The 14,868-nt window shown below is 51.6% G+C and overlaps 1 protein-coding gene across 2 annotated transcripts in view; it reads left to right on the top strand.

Annotated features, from left to right (window-relative positions):
* Positions 1–14,868, top strand: part of LOC143274763 (adhesion G-protein coupled receptor G6-like) — a 77,177-nt gene that overhangs the window by 47,917 nt on the left and 14,392 nt on the right. For both annotated transcript variants that reach the window (XM_076578686.1, XM_076578685.1), the window contains exons 14-16: positions 9,066–9,236; positions 10,252–10,376; positions 11,168–11,430. In XM_076578686.1, coding sequence (XP_076434801.1) covers positions 9,066–9,236; positions 10,252–10,376; positions 11,168–11,430 — 559 coding nt within the window. The remainder of the gene's footprint in view (positions 1–9,065; positions 9,237–10,251; positions 10,377–11,167; positions 11,431–14,868) is intronic.

Below are 14,868 nucleotides of genomic sequence, written 5' to 3'. Positions count from 1 at the left end.
CTCATTACTAAAGACTCATCTTTTCAAAACCTATCTATAAGTACTCTCAGCTTCCTTTTCTCCAACGCCACCCATGTCAGCTCACTTTTGATGTATGTAGAGTGGAAAAGGCAGAGTGTGAGTGTGGGGAGGGTTTTTGAGAAAGAGTGGCCATGAATGTTTTATGTTACTTGTAATATTTTTCTTTCGTGTAAAGAGCCCAGAGCTCTTAGTGAGAAAGGGTGCTACATAAATGTACAATATTATTATTATTATTACTTATAGCAGTAGTAGTAGTAGTAGTGGTGGTGGTGGTGGTAGCAGTAGTAGTAGTGATGGTGGTGGTGGAGGTGGTGGTAGCAGTAGTAGTAGTAGTGGCAGTAGTAGTAGTAATGGAGGTGGTGGTGGTAGTAGTAGTAGTCGTGGTTGTGGTGGTGATGGTGGTGGTGGAGGTGGTGGTAGTAGTAGTACTAGTAGAGTGGTGGTGGTGGTGGTAGTAGTAGTACTAGTAGAGTGGTGGTGGTGGTGGTAGTAGTAGTAGTAGTAGAGTGGTAGCAGCAGCAGCAGTAGTAGTGATACATACATAGCGCCTATCTTCGGTCAGAAGCCAAGTTCAGAGCGCTGTGCAAAAATAGAGTCTTCTGATTTGATGGTGGGTTCCGACTGCCACGTTTACTCGTAGACACGAGTGGGCTTAGATTTCGTCTATGACCGTTGTAAATCCCCGCAATGTAGGAGTCATTTGCGTAATAAGCTGCCTATTCGAGCAGAGTCTAATGAGTTACCTTCAGGAACTCGTAATTCGTTTCCGTGTCATTGTGAATAATTATGGAATAATTTGACAGCGAACGCAGGGTATTGATCTCTATTCGTCTTTACCATATTGTATTACGTATGCATTACATTTTGTCACAACAGATTTCTCTGTGTAAAATTCGGGCTTTTCCCGCGTCGCCACAGGTCCGCCCTATTTCTGCGTGCACGTGCATTTGTTTCAATAAACATTTCTCCAGAACTTTGCCAGAGACAATCCTTTTTGCTGCAGTGGGTTCTTTTACGTGCGCTAAATGCATGCTGCTCACGGGACCTCACTTTATCGTCTCATCCAAATGACTAGCGTCCAGACCACCACTCAAGGTCTAGTGGAGGAGGAGAAAACGCTGCCAATTGTGGGATTCCTGTGTGCTCAGATTCTCTCACTTCCTAGGCGGACGCGTTACAAAAAGTTTATTACTCAAATCTTCCCACTTTAAAGGACAGGGTTAGAGAATGAGATACAAGGAAGATGCTGTTCTATGATTTGCCTGGTGAAGTCCTTTAAGCGAAAACTCGGAGAATAATCTCAGAATGAGTGGACAAAGAGTATAGATATTAGATATTGACAGGCTTATAACTGAGCCACATTCACTTCTGCAATCTTGCAGTGAGAGTGGGAGTTTGATATCTGTGTGTCTCTACCACAGTGCAGCGATGGCCCAGCGGTAACGCGTCTGTCCGCCAAGGAAGCAACAGAATATGGGGGCAAGGGATCAAATCCCACTCTCTCCAGAAGTCTCTTTCTTCCACTGGGCCCCATGGACATTAGCCACCCGGGACTGACAGTGGACGGATGTTCCGTGTGCACAATGCACTCGGCGCTGTAAAAAATCTAAATTAAAAAAACAAAAAAACAAAAACAAAAAAAAAACACGGCCACAAAAGTGTTATCCCTTGCAAATGGTTTCGGTTGTAAAATAAAGCATTTGCAAAAGTGATAGTAGTACAATACAATACAATACAATACAATACAATACAATACAATACAATACAATACAATGACAGTGAAGTGTGTTTTGACAAAAGGTAACACAACAACATTCACTTTGGTGTCATATACTGTACCATGTCAAACTGATGCAAACTAGGCCTATTGGTTTGCTCTGCTTGGCCAAATTTCGCGCGGCTAACAGTGAAAAGACGGGCCCACCGCTCTCAGCCAATCAAACGCCTCTAAAAACTATAAGCGCTTAATCATTCCTTTGGCCAAGGCTCTCCACGCCATCTTGTCAGGTTTACGCTCTGTCTCGTCTTACACTTTTTTCGGCTATTCAGCGTATCTTTTTGGCCTTATTTTGTTGCATGCGGCTTGTGTTTATTGTATTCTTACATTCTGTGTACTCGATTCGACTCGGCACCCTCGATTCGTTCGATTTTTTCTGCCTCTAAGTCGATCCTGTCTTTCCTTTCTCTGTTGGGGGTCGGATTTTCGCTGGGTGCCTAAGCGCGGGTTCCATGCCTCGTGTGCCATACCACGAAGGCTGGGGATCATGATGCTGGGATTGAGACTCGGTAAGAGACTCTCCCAGGCCCGGAGCTCATGATTCCTCCCGATACGGACCGCGGCGATGCGTCGTTAGACGCTGATCGCGGAGGCGACGTTCGTACCAGTAAAACGGTCATGAAGGGGACCGGGGGGGAAAGAGGTACGAGCGTCGCCTCCCGAGGTGTCCCAGCGCGAGGCAGGGAGAAGGGTGAATGACAAGTCATCTCCGTGCTGTGGGGACTCGCAGCTAGGCGCGGACTCCCAAGGGGAGGCCGCGCCCGGCCATTACCCGGGTCCCCACTCGGAGACGGCCCTCACGTGCCCCATTGTTGTTCCCCCTCCTCCCTTCTCTGTCGACCCCCCTCCCCCACCTCCTTTTGGGGGGGGAGAAAAATTTGGTTCCGGGGGGGATCTCTACTTTGCCCACCCTGGGCCAAGCCACCCCAGTCTCCCCACGGGAGGGGATTCGGGGCGCGTGGCAACCTGCTCGGCAGGTCTTCCCGCTATCCGGCCGGTCTCCCCTGCTGGGGGAGGCCCGTGCGTGTCAGGCGGTTCCGGGCAGTCAGCCCGCTCGTCTTCGGGCGGGACTGACACCCAAGTCGGACCTGACCTCCCTCCGACTTGGCCAGGTTGTTCCCTTCATGGAGGTCAACGCACCAGTGACCCTTGGGGTTCGGGTCACAGTATGGCTGGTGCCCACGGGTGGTTACCCCCATTCTACCCGTACTGGGGCGCACCTAGGGTGCACACTGGGTTGCCGGGAGCACCAAGGGCCAGCCCCTTGTCCGCTCCCCACCAGACCCAACCCAGCACATCTCACAGGGTGACACACACAGCCCCGACAAGTGGGATCGACTTCTTGTTGGTCAGGTCGAGCTCCTCGACCAATATTGCCACTCTGTCCACAAATCGGGCCTCTGTCAACCCACAGGTGACCTCCACGGTCACAACGGCCTCCTTGTCAGGACCGACGGCTGCTCAGGGGCCCTACTCGGCCTGGCGGAGCCGGCAGTCCCCACCTGCCCAGCCCTCGGTCCTACAGTGAGATGAGTGGGTGTTTGTCCCCACACAGCACTTGTGGGTCATTCTTGCATCCAGGGACGCCCTCTCTGAAAAGGTGTGGCACCCACCATCCCAAGCATGGTTGGACCTACGGTCCACACGCTCCCCACCCACTTCAGGTGTCAAGGACATAACAGCTGTGGCCATGGTCCCTGCTCGGGATCGTCCCAGCTCATCCCGCTGGGCTGACCACAGCTCACAGGACGCCCCAGTGGGTACATCCACTTGGGATGGCACCCAGCAGGGGATGGACTGCGAACAAGAGTGGGAGCCCCTGTCTTCGGATGAGGACGAACAAGCAGATGAGCACTCTTCGCCCACATCCCAGGGGGGACAGATTGAGCCCATGCCTCCCTAGGGACCAGCCTGAACCAAACTCAGACTTTGCCGAGCTCGAACTGATCCTCCCCAATAGGGTCACGTAGGCCGAATCAGTCCCTCAGGCTACTTTGTTGCCCTTGACCCTCCTTACGCCATGTGACTCTAACTCCAGAACCACAAGGCAACTCAGAGTGCCAGAAATGGTGCAGGTATGGCTTAATAAGCCAGCCCGCACTGTCAGGGGTGCTGCTTCCATCCCTCCTCCAGGCAGGGAGTCCCTCTCTGCCCCGGGCGCCTTTTCCCTGGGAAAGTTTCTTAAAGATTCCTCCAAGGGAGGGGTGTGGTCCTGGTACACACAGGACCACCCTGCCTACAGCGGAGCAGAGCCCTCCGCACAGGACAGGATGTTGGTCTCACAGCGCACCACCTTCCCCACTTCAGCTAACCTATCCTTTAAAACGTTAGCAGAGTGGGACAAATTGGCCCGCCGCTGCCCCCTCGAGGTTTCCACGGCGTACACCTTCGACACGTTCCTTCACAGGGCCAATGAGCTGTGGGAACAGTGTCCGGTTAATCAGGACAAGGGGTCTCCTTCCTCTGTCCCGCCGGGCCTCTTCACCGACCAGAGGTTACACGCTTTTGGCAATAGGGTAGCATCTGGTCTCACGGCAGCTGCAGACACAGCTACCAGCCTTCACTTCAATACTGTGCTAGCGCGGCGTGATGCCATTTTCAGCCTCTCTAACATTCCTGTGGAGGAGAGGGCTGCCCTGCGGTCCATCCCAGCACAGCAGCACTCCCTCTTCGGCCAGTTCCCGCCCCATTTTGTCAGCCACAGGGCAGAGACAAACAGGGAGGTGGCCTCATATTTGGCCCACACCTCTCATGGGCTCCAGGGTTCTATGCCATTGAAGAGACCGGCCACCAGGGCCCCTCCATATACCACGCCGCCTGTCAAGGCAGCGTGTGCTGAATCAGGGGCAGAGGAATAAACCACCTTATGTCCGTCCAAGCCGACCGGCCATGCCCAAGGCCAGAACTGGCAGAAGGCAGCACCCCCAATGACTGGGCCCCGATTCAGCACCGCCAGTTGTTCAGCCCCTCCAAGTAGGAAACTTGTCCCGGCATGCACATCAGTGGTGTGCTCTGGGACTCAACGACGGGATTATGTCGGTGCTAGAGTCGGGGTACATGCTGTCTTGGGTGGAGGACCTCCCCCCTCTAAGATCCACTCCTCCTCCTTAGGTGCCCAGCTCGACGGAGCAGGAGAGCGTCCTAGAAAAAGAGATATCGCACCCACTCCTCATGGGGCTATATCTCAACTCTCGGACCTGGGCCCCGGTTTTTACGGCTGGTTGTTGGTGATTCCAAAGGTCTCGGGAGGGTGGAAACCAGTTTTGGACTGGTCCCCCCTCAACAAATTCCTCCCCAAAATCAAATTCAAGAGGGACACACAGGCACAGATTCGGGAGACCATCCAACAAGGTGATTGGCCTACCTCTATCGATCTGGAAGATGCTTATTTTCATATACTCATCCATTCGGCATCCCGTCGGTACCTGAGGTTCGTGTGGAGGGACAAGGGGTTCCAGTTCCCGGCCCTCCCATTTGGTCTGTCCCTTGCCCCTTTCCTGTCTACCAAGGTGGTGCGGGAATTGGTGTCCATTGTCCGCTCGGAATCCATTTGTCTCTGTGTGTTCCTGGACGACTTGCTATTCCTGGCCCAGTCGCAGGCCCTGTGCCTGAGTCATACGGCCAGACTTCTAGACCTTTGCTCCCAACTGGGCTTCCTCATGGACCAGCAGATATGTGATCTGTCCCCACGTCAGTCCTTCAACTTCTTAGGGATGAGATTTGACACGCGGTCTATGATAGTCTCTCTGGCGCCAGATCACTGGGACCGTCTGGCAGTCCTCCTCAGCCACTGGCGCCACTCCTCCCAAGATACAGCGCAGACACTTTCTTCCCTCTTGGGCATGATGGAGTCCATGGCACCTCTCATTCCCCCGGACAGGGTTCTCAAGCGCCCTCTCCAGAGGGCACTGAGGTTACGCCGGTCCCAGAGCACTCAGCCATGGGATACCCAGATATGTCTGGGCGAGTGGTTCCTCGAGGTGACATCAGAGTGGTTAATCACCCCCCTTCGGACACAAGGGGTGCCCTTAGCCCCACCTACTCTTCAGGTGGCACTCTTCACAGACGCCTCCTCCCTGGGCTGGGGAGCCCACATGGACTCACTCTATGCAGCAGGGACTTGGTCCCCGGAGGAGCGCCTGTGCCACATCAATGTTCTGGAACTGGAGGCAGTTCGCAGGACTCTCCTGCACTTCATGGGGGAGGCCACTGGCAAGACCATCTGCTTGTTCACGGACAAGACGACGGTCGCATGTTATGTGAACAAATGGGGGAGCGCACTCGGCAGACCTCTCCATGCGGACTGAGGCTCTCCTCCGTTGGTGCCACAGCAAGGGCATTGCACTTTCAGCGAGACACTGAGCAGGAAAAACCAACTTCTTGGCAGATGCTCTTAGCAGGTCCAAGAGTGTCATACGCACAGAGTGCACCCTGGACAAGGACAGCCTTCAGGGGGTGTGGGAACAGTGGTTTCGGCCGATGGTGGACCTTGAGACTTCCCACTTCCGTCTCTTCGGTTGCCGACCCAGAAGTGTGGGCAGTGGATGCTCTCTCTCTAGATTGGAGCAGTCTGATTGCCTCCGCGTTTCCTCCCTTTCCAATTCTGTCCAAGGTGATACGGAAAGACAGATTGGAACACCCGCAGCTGATCCTCATTGCGCCGAAATGGCCAGTCCAGACCTGGTTTCCGGACCTTCAGTCCCTGACACATGTTCCCACCCCTGGAACTTGAAACCAAATCTCATCTGCTGAGGCAGCCTCGCTCGGGCACTCCACATTCCAATCCTCAACTGCTCCACCAGCACGCATGGCTGCTGTGCGGTCAGAACTGTCAGCATCACCATTGAAGTCCTCAACCCCTCGGTCGGCCTCTGTGTCGGCTGTGCTGATCAAGGGGTGTGCCTCCTCTGACCTCCTCTCCATAGTCACCAGAGCAAGGAGGCAGGGAACGGAGACTTTGTATGACTTTCGCTGGAAGAAATGGTTGCGGTGGTGTACAGCTCAGGGCATTACCCCTACGAACCTTACGAGCATGCAGCTGGCCAACTTTCTGGCCCTCTGCTCCTCGGTTCATCCTGTCTGCTAGTTCTGTGCGAGGGTACAGGTCTGCCTTCTGTACCACAAACAGCTTGGTGGTTCCGCCTTTGAAGCGGATTGCCTGCTCAGAGAGGTGGCTAGGGGTGCCCCTCTGAAGGAAGCTAGAGACCCCAGAAGAGTGCCCCTCTGGGACTTGTTCCTGGGGCTGGATTTCATTCGAAAACAGCCCTTCCTACCATTGGGGACTATTCCTTTTGACATCCTCACCCTCAAGACCACTTTCCTTCTGTGGCTGGCCACAGGCAGTCGTAGAAGTGAGCTGTATGGGCTCAGTGGAATGCCACAAGATCTGGCCTTCCACAGAGATGGTTCCATCACTATTCGTTTCCTTCCAGAGTTTCTGGCTAAGAACCAAGACCCTGAGGTTCCTTCCCCCTCTCTGAGGGTCAGACCTTTGTCTGATATTCTTGCCCAAGATGATGAGGATAGGCACCTGTTCTGTTCGGTGTCTCAAATATTATTGGGATAGGTCTCGCCATAGGCGTTCTTCTCAGAGGTGTCTGTTCATCTCCCTCAATGAGAATTACAAGAAAGACATCGCTGCAGGCACCATTTCCCGCCAGGTTTCCCAAGTCATTCGTAGAGCCTACTCTCATGCACACAGGGATATCAGCTGTCTTCATCCCAGAGCACACGAAATGCGGGCCATAGCTACTTCGGCTGCTTTCCAGCACTCAGTGCCAACGCAGCATGTCTTGGAGGCAGCCTTCTGCCGGTCTGAGAATCCCTTCATCAACTTCTACCTCAGGAATTTCCGTATGACCAGGGCTGACGGTTCCAAGGGGATTTCCTTTGTCGCGGCTAACACTGCCGTCTCAGTTACAAGGGCTCCCCATATGAACCAGTAGGCGTTGCCCTCCTCCATTTGCTTTAAATTCTGCATCAGTTTGACATGGTACAGTATATGACACCAAAAGGATGAGTTTGTATTATACTCCATGTTTGGTGTTAAATATACTTACCATGTCAAACTCGAATGCCCGCCCGTCCGTCCCCGCGTCTCCGCCGTGGTTCTCATGGGGCATTTTTGTTCATGGCCACGGAATGATTAAGCGCTTATAGTTTTTAGAGGCGTTTGATTGGCTGAGAGCGGTGGGCCCGTCTTTTCACTGTTAGCCGCGCGAAATTTGGCCAAGCAGAGCAAACCAATAGGCCTAGTTTGCATCAGTTTGACATGGTAAGTATATTTAACACCAAACATGGAGTATAATACAAACTCCTCCTTTTGGTTGCAGAAAAGTAATAGTAATACAATACAATAAAATACAATCCAGTACAAAGCAATACACTAAAACACACTACAACACAATACAATACAACACAATACAATACAATGACAGTGAAATGTGTTGCGACAAAAAGTAGCGCATCATTCACTTTGGTTGTGCAAAAGTAATAGTTGTACAACGCAATACAACACAACACAACACAATGACAGTGAAGTCTGTTGTGACAAAAAGCAAAAGTAATACACGACAATACAATCTAATACAAAACAACACAAAACAAAACAATACACAGTGAAGTCTGTTGCGACAAAAAAGTAGTAGTAATACAATACAATACAAAACAATACAGAGCAATACATACATTGCAAACAACACAAAACAATACAATACAAATCAATACAAAACAACACAGAGCAATACAATAGAATACAAAACAACACAAAGCAATACAATAGAATACAAAACAACACAGAACAGTACAATACAAATCAATATAAAACAATACAAAACAATACAATACAGTGCGAAACAACAATGACAGTTGGGTGTGCTGTGACAAAAATATACAATACAATACAAAACAACACATAACAATACAATTCAATACAAAACAACACAGCACAATACAACACAATACAAAACACAGAGCAATACAATGGAATACAAAACAACACAAAGTAATACAATACAGTACAAAACAACAATGACATGAAGTGTACTGTGACAAAAAAACAACACAACAACATCCACATTGGGTATTAAAAAAGGGGGGTTGACTGCCTGGGTTCTTTCAAAACAGGATACAAAAAAAACAAGTGGAAAAAAATTATGAACCCACTTGGGAGAGGAGAAGTTGGGTACTTCGACTCGTAGTCTTCAAAGCAGCTGAAGATAGCAGCAGTCACAAGTGCAGTTTTCTGGCTGTTGAACATTGGTTGCAGCTTCTGCCGACGACCTCAGCGGTGGAGAGCAGCAGTCAGTGTGTGTTCTGGGACTTCAAGCTGCAGGAGGGCCACGGAGACTGGTCCTCAGAGGGCTGTCGTCTGCACGGGGTCGTATCTGGTAGAGTGACCTGTGTCTGTGACCACCTGACCAACTTTGCCCTCCTCATGGTCAGTGTTGGGAGTGGGTTGAGAGGGGCGGCAGAGGTGAGGGAGGGGATGAGAGACGGGGATATGGTGGTGGTGGTGGTGGTGGCGAGGGAGAGTGTATTTGTGAGTGGGGAGGGAGGGGCAGGTGGGGGTTGAGTGTGTGAATATGGGTGTGTGCGGAGGGCGGGGAAAGGTGGAGATGGGTTGGTGCTGGGTTGTGGTGTGCGGATGGGGTGAGGGGGTGTGATGGGCAACACGAGAGAAATCAGTCATGTCTTTTTCACGACCATTTCGCGCGGAGTATCATTTAAACAAAAGAAACATGTCATCTGAAGTTTGAAACGAATTAGTTAGACACAGCACTAATGCATTCACGTGATAGCGTTGAAAACGAGTTGTACAAGAACAGCAGAAAAGAAAACAACAGCCGAGCTGTAAATCTATGCCCTTGATTAAGCTACGGCATGGGGTGACAACATACGTCAGTGAATTCGTGTAAGCTGTAGTCACCGAGTCTGTGGTGTTGTTATAGCGTGTTGGCTGGCTGAAATTAATCATTGTTTTGTAAATAATGTCATACATACACAGTATACAGAGAATCAACAACAAGCTTCTCATGCTCAAGCACCTGCATACCAGAAACAATGCTTGCTGGGGTGGGGGTTAGTGCATTGCGTGTTGGTCAATGTCTACTGTTGCGGGGGCAGGAATACACTGGCGCTTAGTGCTGCAGCCTCGGGGGCTACTTGACCTTTGGTCAAGAGAGAGGGGATGTAACTTGGGCAGGACACTCTCCACAATATTCAAACTCTAGCCCAGATGGTCGGGACAGCAGTTGCCTCCTCTGCTCTTCTGATGGTCATTGTTGAACACAACTGCTGACAATTACACGATACATATCAAGTTGAAATCGAAATTACCATTGGGAAGGCTATAAATTTGTACACTATCTCTGGTTTAGTGTGTTGTGTGTGGATGGATTTGTGGGGGTGTGGGTGTGTTGTGAAGTCAGTGCGTGCTGTCCCCGTGTTCACAGGATTTTGCGGGACAAGAGGCTTTGCCCCGTTTCCATGAAGACCAGTTGAAGATGATCAGCCTGGTGGGGCTGACCTTCTCCATCTGTGGGCTGTCGCTCACTATCCTCGCCTTCATTCTGGTCAGGTGAGCCGCTCCCCCTCTCTGTCTGTCTGTCTGTCTGTCCGTCTGTCTGTCTGGGTCTCTTTTCTCTCCGTCCCTGTCCCTTTCTGTCCCTCCCTTTGTCTCTCTCTGTCTCTGTCTCTGCCTCCCTGTGTGTGTGTGTGTGTGTGTGTGTGTGTGTGTGTGTGTTCTTTCTCTCTCTCTCTCTCTGGGGGCATGAACAGAGACTTTGCACGTGATGTCATGTCTTAAGTACACTGTCCGTAAATCATCATCATTCACAGTCAACTCAAGTTGACTGACGACTCCCTCTCTCTCTCTCTGTCTGTCCGTCTCTCTCTTCCCCTTCTCTCTCCCCCCTCGCTCTCTTCCCCTTCTCTCTCCCCCCTCGCTCTCTTCCCCTTCTCTCTCTCTCCATCTCTCCCCCTCTATCTCTTCACCCCCCTCTCTCCCCCCTCTCTCTCTTCCCCTTATCTATCTCTCTTCCCCTTCTCTCTCTCCCTCCATCCCTCTCTCTCTCCGTCTCTCTCTCTCTGTCTGTCACTGTATACTGATAATCAACATGCGCAATTATTAATTAATCAAAATGTGTCTTATTTATGTTTACCCTTTCAAACGTGGCCACACACATTAATTAACTGAATCAAAAATCGTCAGCGTCATCATTGTGCGCATTATTAATCAAAATCTGTCATTGTTTGTACCCTTTCAAACGAGGCCATACCCTTAATTAAAATTATCTGAATCAAAACATCGTCACCGTCACATCGTCATCGTCACATCGTCATAGTCATCGCTGTGTGTGTGTGGCACAGGAAGCTTCAGAAGAGCCTGCCCCAGCAGACCCTGTTCAACATGGCGCTAGCCATGCTCCTGTCCCTCGTCATCTTCCTGGCGGGCGTGCAGCGCGTGCAGGAGCGCGTGCTGTGTGTGGGCGTGGCCATGGCGCTGCACTATCTCATCCTGGTCACCTTCCTGTGGACGCTGGCCCAGGCGGTGCTGCAGTACGTCATGCTGGTCAGGGGGCAGGCCCGCCCCTTCTCCAGATACATGCTGAAGGTGGCGCCTCCAGCCTGGGGTGAGTCATGGGAATCTGATGGCTGTGTGGGTGGATGTGTAGGGGTGTGGATTTGTGGGGGTGGTAGGTGGGGTTGTGGATGTGTGGGGCTGTGGGTGGATGTGTGGGTGTGGAGCTGTGGGTGGATCTGTGGGTGGATGTGTGTGTGGGGGTGTGGATGTGTGACGGTGTGGGTGGGGGTGTGGATGAGTGGGGGTGTGGATGGGAATGTGGGTGGGGGTGTGAATGTGTGGCTGGATGTGTGTGGGGTGTGTGGATGTGTGGGGGTGTGGGTGGGGGTGTGGATGAGTGGGGGTGTGGATGGGAGTGTGGGTGGGGGTGTGAATGTGTGGGTGTGGATGTGTGGGGATGTGGGTGGGAGTGTGGGTGGGGGTGTGAATGTGTGGGTGTGGATGAGTGGGGATGTGGATGGGAGTGTGGGTGGGGGTGTGAATGTGGGGGTGTGGATGTGTGGGGATGTGGGTGGGAGTGTGGGTGGGGGTGTGAATGTGTGGGTGTGGATGAGTGGGGGTGTGGATGGGAGTGTGGGTGGGGGTGTGAATGTGTGGGTGTGGATGTGTGGGGATGTGGGTGGGAGTGTGGGTGGGGGTGTGAATGTGTGGGTTTGGATGAGTGGGGGTGTGGATGGGAGTGTGGGTGGGGGTGTGAATGTGTGGGTGGGGATGTGTGGGGATGTGGGTGGGAGTGTGGGTGGGGGTGTGAATATGTGTGTGGAGTGTGAATGTGTGGGGGGGGGGGTGGGAGTGTGAATGTGTGGGGGTGTGAATATGTGGGGATGTGGGTGTGGATGAGTGGGGGTGTGGATGGGAGTGTGGGTGGGAGTGTGAATGTGTGGGGGTGTGGGTGGGAGTGTGGATGTGTGGGGGTGTGGGTGGGAGTGTGAATGCGTGAGGGTGTGGGTGGGAGTGTGAATGCGTGAGGGTGTGGGTGGGAGTGTGGGTGGATGTGTGGGGATGTGGGTGGATGTGTAGGGGTGTGGGTGGGGTGTGGATGTGTGGGGGTGTGGATGGGGTGTGGATGTGTGGGGGTGTGAATGTGTGGGGGTGTGGGTGGGGTGTGAATGTGTGGGGGTGTGGGTGGGAGTGTGAATGTGTGGGAGTGTGAATGTGTGGGGGTGTGGGTGGGAGTGTGAATGTGTGGGGGTGTGGGTGGGAGTGTGAATGCGTGAGGATGTGGGTGGGAGTGTGGGTGGATGTGTGGGGATGTGGGTGGATGTGTAGGGGTGTGGGTGGGGTGTGGATGTGTGGGTGTGTGGATGGGGTGTGGATGTGTGGGGGTGTGGGTGGGGTGTGGATGTGTGGGTGGGGTGTGGATGTGTGGAGGTGGGGGTGGATGTGTAGGGGTGTGGGTGGGGTGGGGTGGGGATGTGGGTGGAGGGATGGCAGTGTGGGTGTGTGGGTGGGGGTGTAGATGTGTGGGGGTGGCAGTGTGGGTGTGGGTAGAGGGGTGGATGTGTGGGGGTGTGGATGGGGGTGTTGGTGTGTGGGGGTGTGGGGGTTTGGGTGGGTGGATTATGGGGGTGTGGATGGATGGGTGTGTCCGTGGATGGGTTTGAATGAGTGGAGTGTGTGGGTGGGTGTGTGGAGGTGTGGAGGTGTGAGTAGGTGTGTAGGGTGTGGTTGGGTGAGGTGTGGGTTGATGTGTGGGTGGGTGGGTGGATGTGTGGGTGTGGGTAGATGTGTCGGTGGGTGGATGTTTGGGTGGGTGGGTGTGTGGGTGTGTGTGTGGGTGTGTGGGTAGATGTGTGGTTGGGTGGGTGTGTGGGTGGATGTGTCGGTGGGTGGATGTGTGAGTAGGTGGATGTGTGGGTGGATGTGTGGGTGGGTGGTTGTGTGGGTGGATGTGTGGGTGAGTGATGTGTGGGTGTGTGGGTGTGTGGGTGGATGTGTCAGTGGGTGGATGTGTCAGTGGGTTTATGTGTGGGTGGGTGGATGTGTGGGTGGACGTATGGGTAGGTAGGTGTGTGAGGTGTGGGGGGTATAGGAGGGTGGGGCGGGTGGAAGGTTGTGTGAGTGGGTGGGTTGTGGGTGGATGTGTAGGCTAGAATTTGATTGTAGTGTAGAGTGTCTTGTTTTAAGATGGTTCTCAAAGGCTAACTGTCCCCCACCCCTCAAGGCTGCAGCAGTAAGAGCCAGTACAATATTGCCTCCTAGTTTGAGAGCCACAGTCCTTCACAAAAGACTAAGATGTAAATGAATTCCCATTGCAATGGGGGAACCACTGATCATTCAGCTCTCACTGACTTGGCTGTTGGCCCAACCATAAGCTTACGTCAATCTGTAATAGATATATGTAGCCGTGCACCCGAGTGGTATATAAGGGGACGGTACAAAAGAACTAACTAATGATGATTTACTGTACTGTATTAATGGATAGACAAGAATTTACTGGTGTGAAGAAAATTTCCTTGAGCTGAATGTTGGCAAAACCAAAGAGCTTGTAATCGACTTCAGAAAAAAGAAATCAACTTTAAGTAAAATCATCACAAAAAATGAAGTGGTCGAACAAGTAGACTCATACAAATATCTCGGTGTGATAATCGACAATAAGCTGTCTTGGAATGAAAACTCAACTGCACTCATTAAAAAGAGCAACAGTCGCATGTACTGTCTTAGAAAAATGAAATCTTTTAATGTATGCAAGCAGATGCTCCAAATGTTTTACACATCTGTTGTCTGTAGTGTTTTAACATACGGAGCCGTGTGCTGGGGGGGAAACCTGACCAAACATGACAAAGAGAGGTTGGAAAAAGTCATTAGGAAAGCGGGTGGGGTGGTGGGTATAAGACAAGACACCTTTAGCGACATGCACAATAGAAAACTGACTGACAGACTAATAACAATTTTGACCGACGTAAGACACCCACTACATGATGACATTAATAGCAGAAGGTCAGACATAAGTGGTAGGTTTAGAGCTCCACGCGCAAGAACATCTCGATACATTAATTCATTTATTCCTACAGCCATTCGCGCACACAATCAAAACATCCAATACACTAAGTGAACCCTCCCACCCCCCAAGCCCCCTCGCCACAGCAACACCTGAACTTCACCAGCAGACGAGTGTATGGGAGCAGACATTATGCGTGCATGTGGGACTGAGCGGGTGAGCACGGGCAAGCAAGCATTTGTGTGTGTGTGTGATCGGAAGTGATTTTTAAATATTTTCTTATTTTACTTGGATTTCATGTATCTTAATGTTAATGTTCTAATCTTATTGGCGTGACATATGTTATGTGCATGCATACGTTGTTTGTGTGTGTGTGAGTGTGTGTGTGTGCGTGTGTGTGTGTGTGTGTGTGTGTGTGTGTGTGTGGGTGTGTGTGTGTGCATTTTACTTATATATACGATTTATTCCCTTGATGTTTTTATTTATGTATTGTTGTACAATACCTTATGGTCTTAACGTGTGTGTGTGTGTGTGTGTGTGTGTGTG

This window comes from Babylonia areolata, chromosome 29, assembly GCF_041734735.1.
Source record: "Babylonia areolata isolate BAREFJ2019XMU chromosome 29, ASM4173473v1, whole genome shotgun sequence".
Classification (NCBI taxonomy): domain Eukaryota; kingdom Metazoa; phylum Mollusca; class Gastropoda; order Neogastropoda; family Buccinidae; genus Babylonia; species Babylonia areolata.
The sequence above is the reverse complement of the archived record's forward strand: the minus strand, read 5'-3'. Positions and strand labels throughout refer to the sequence as shown.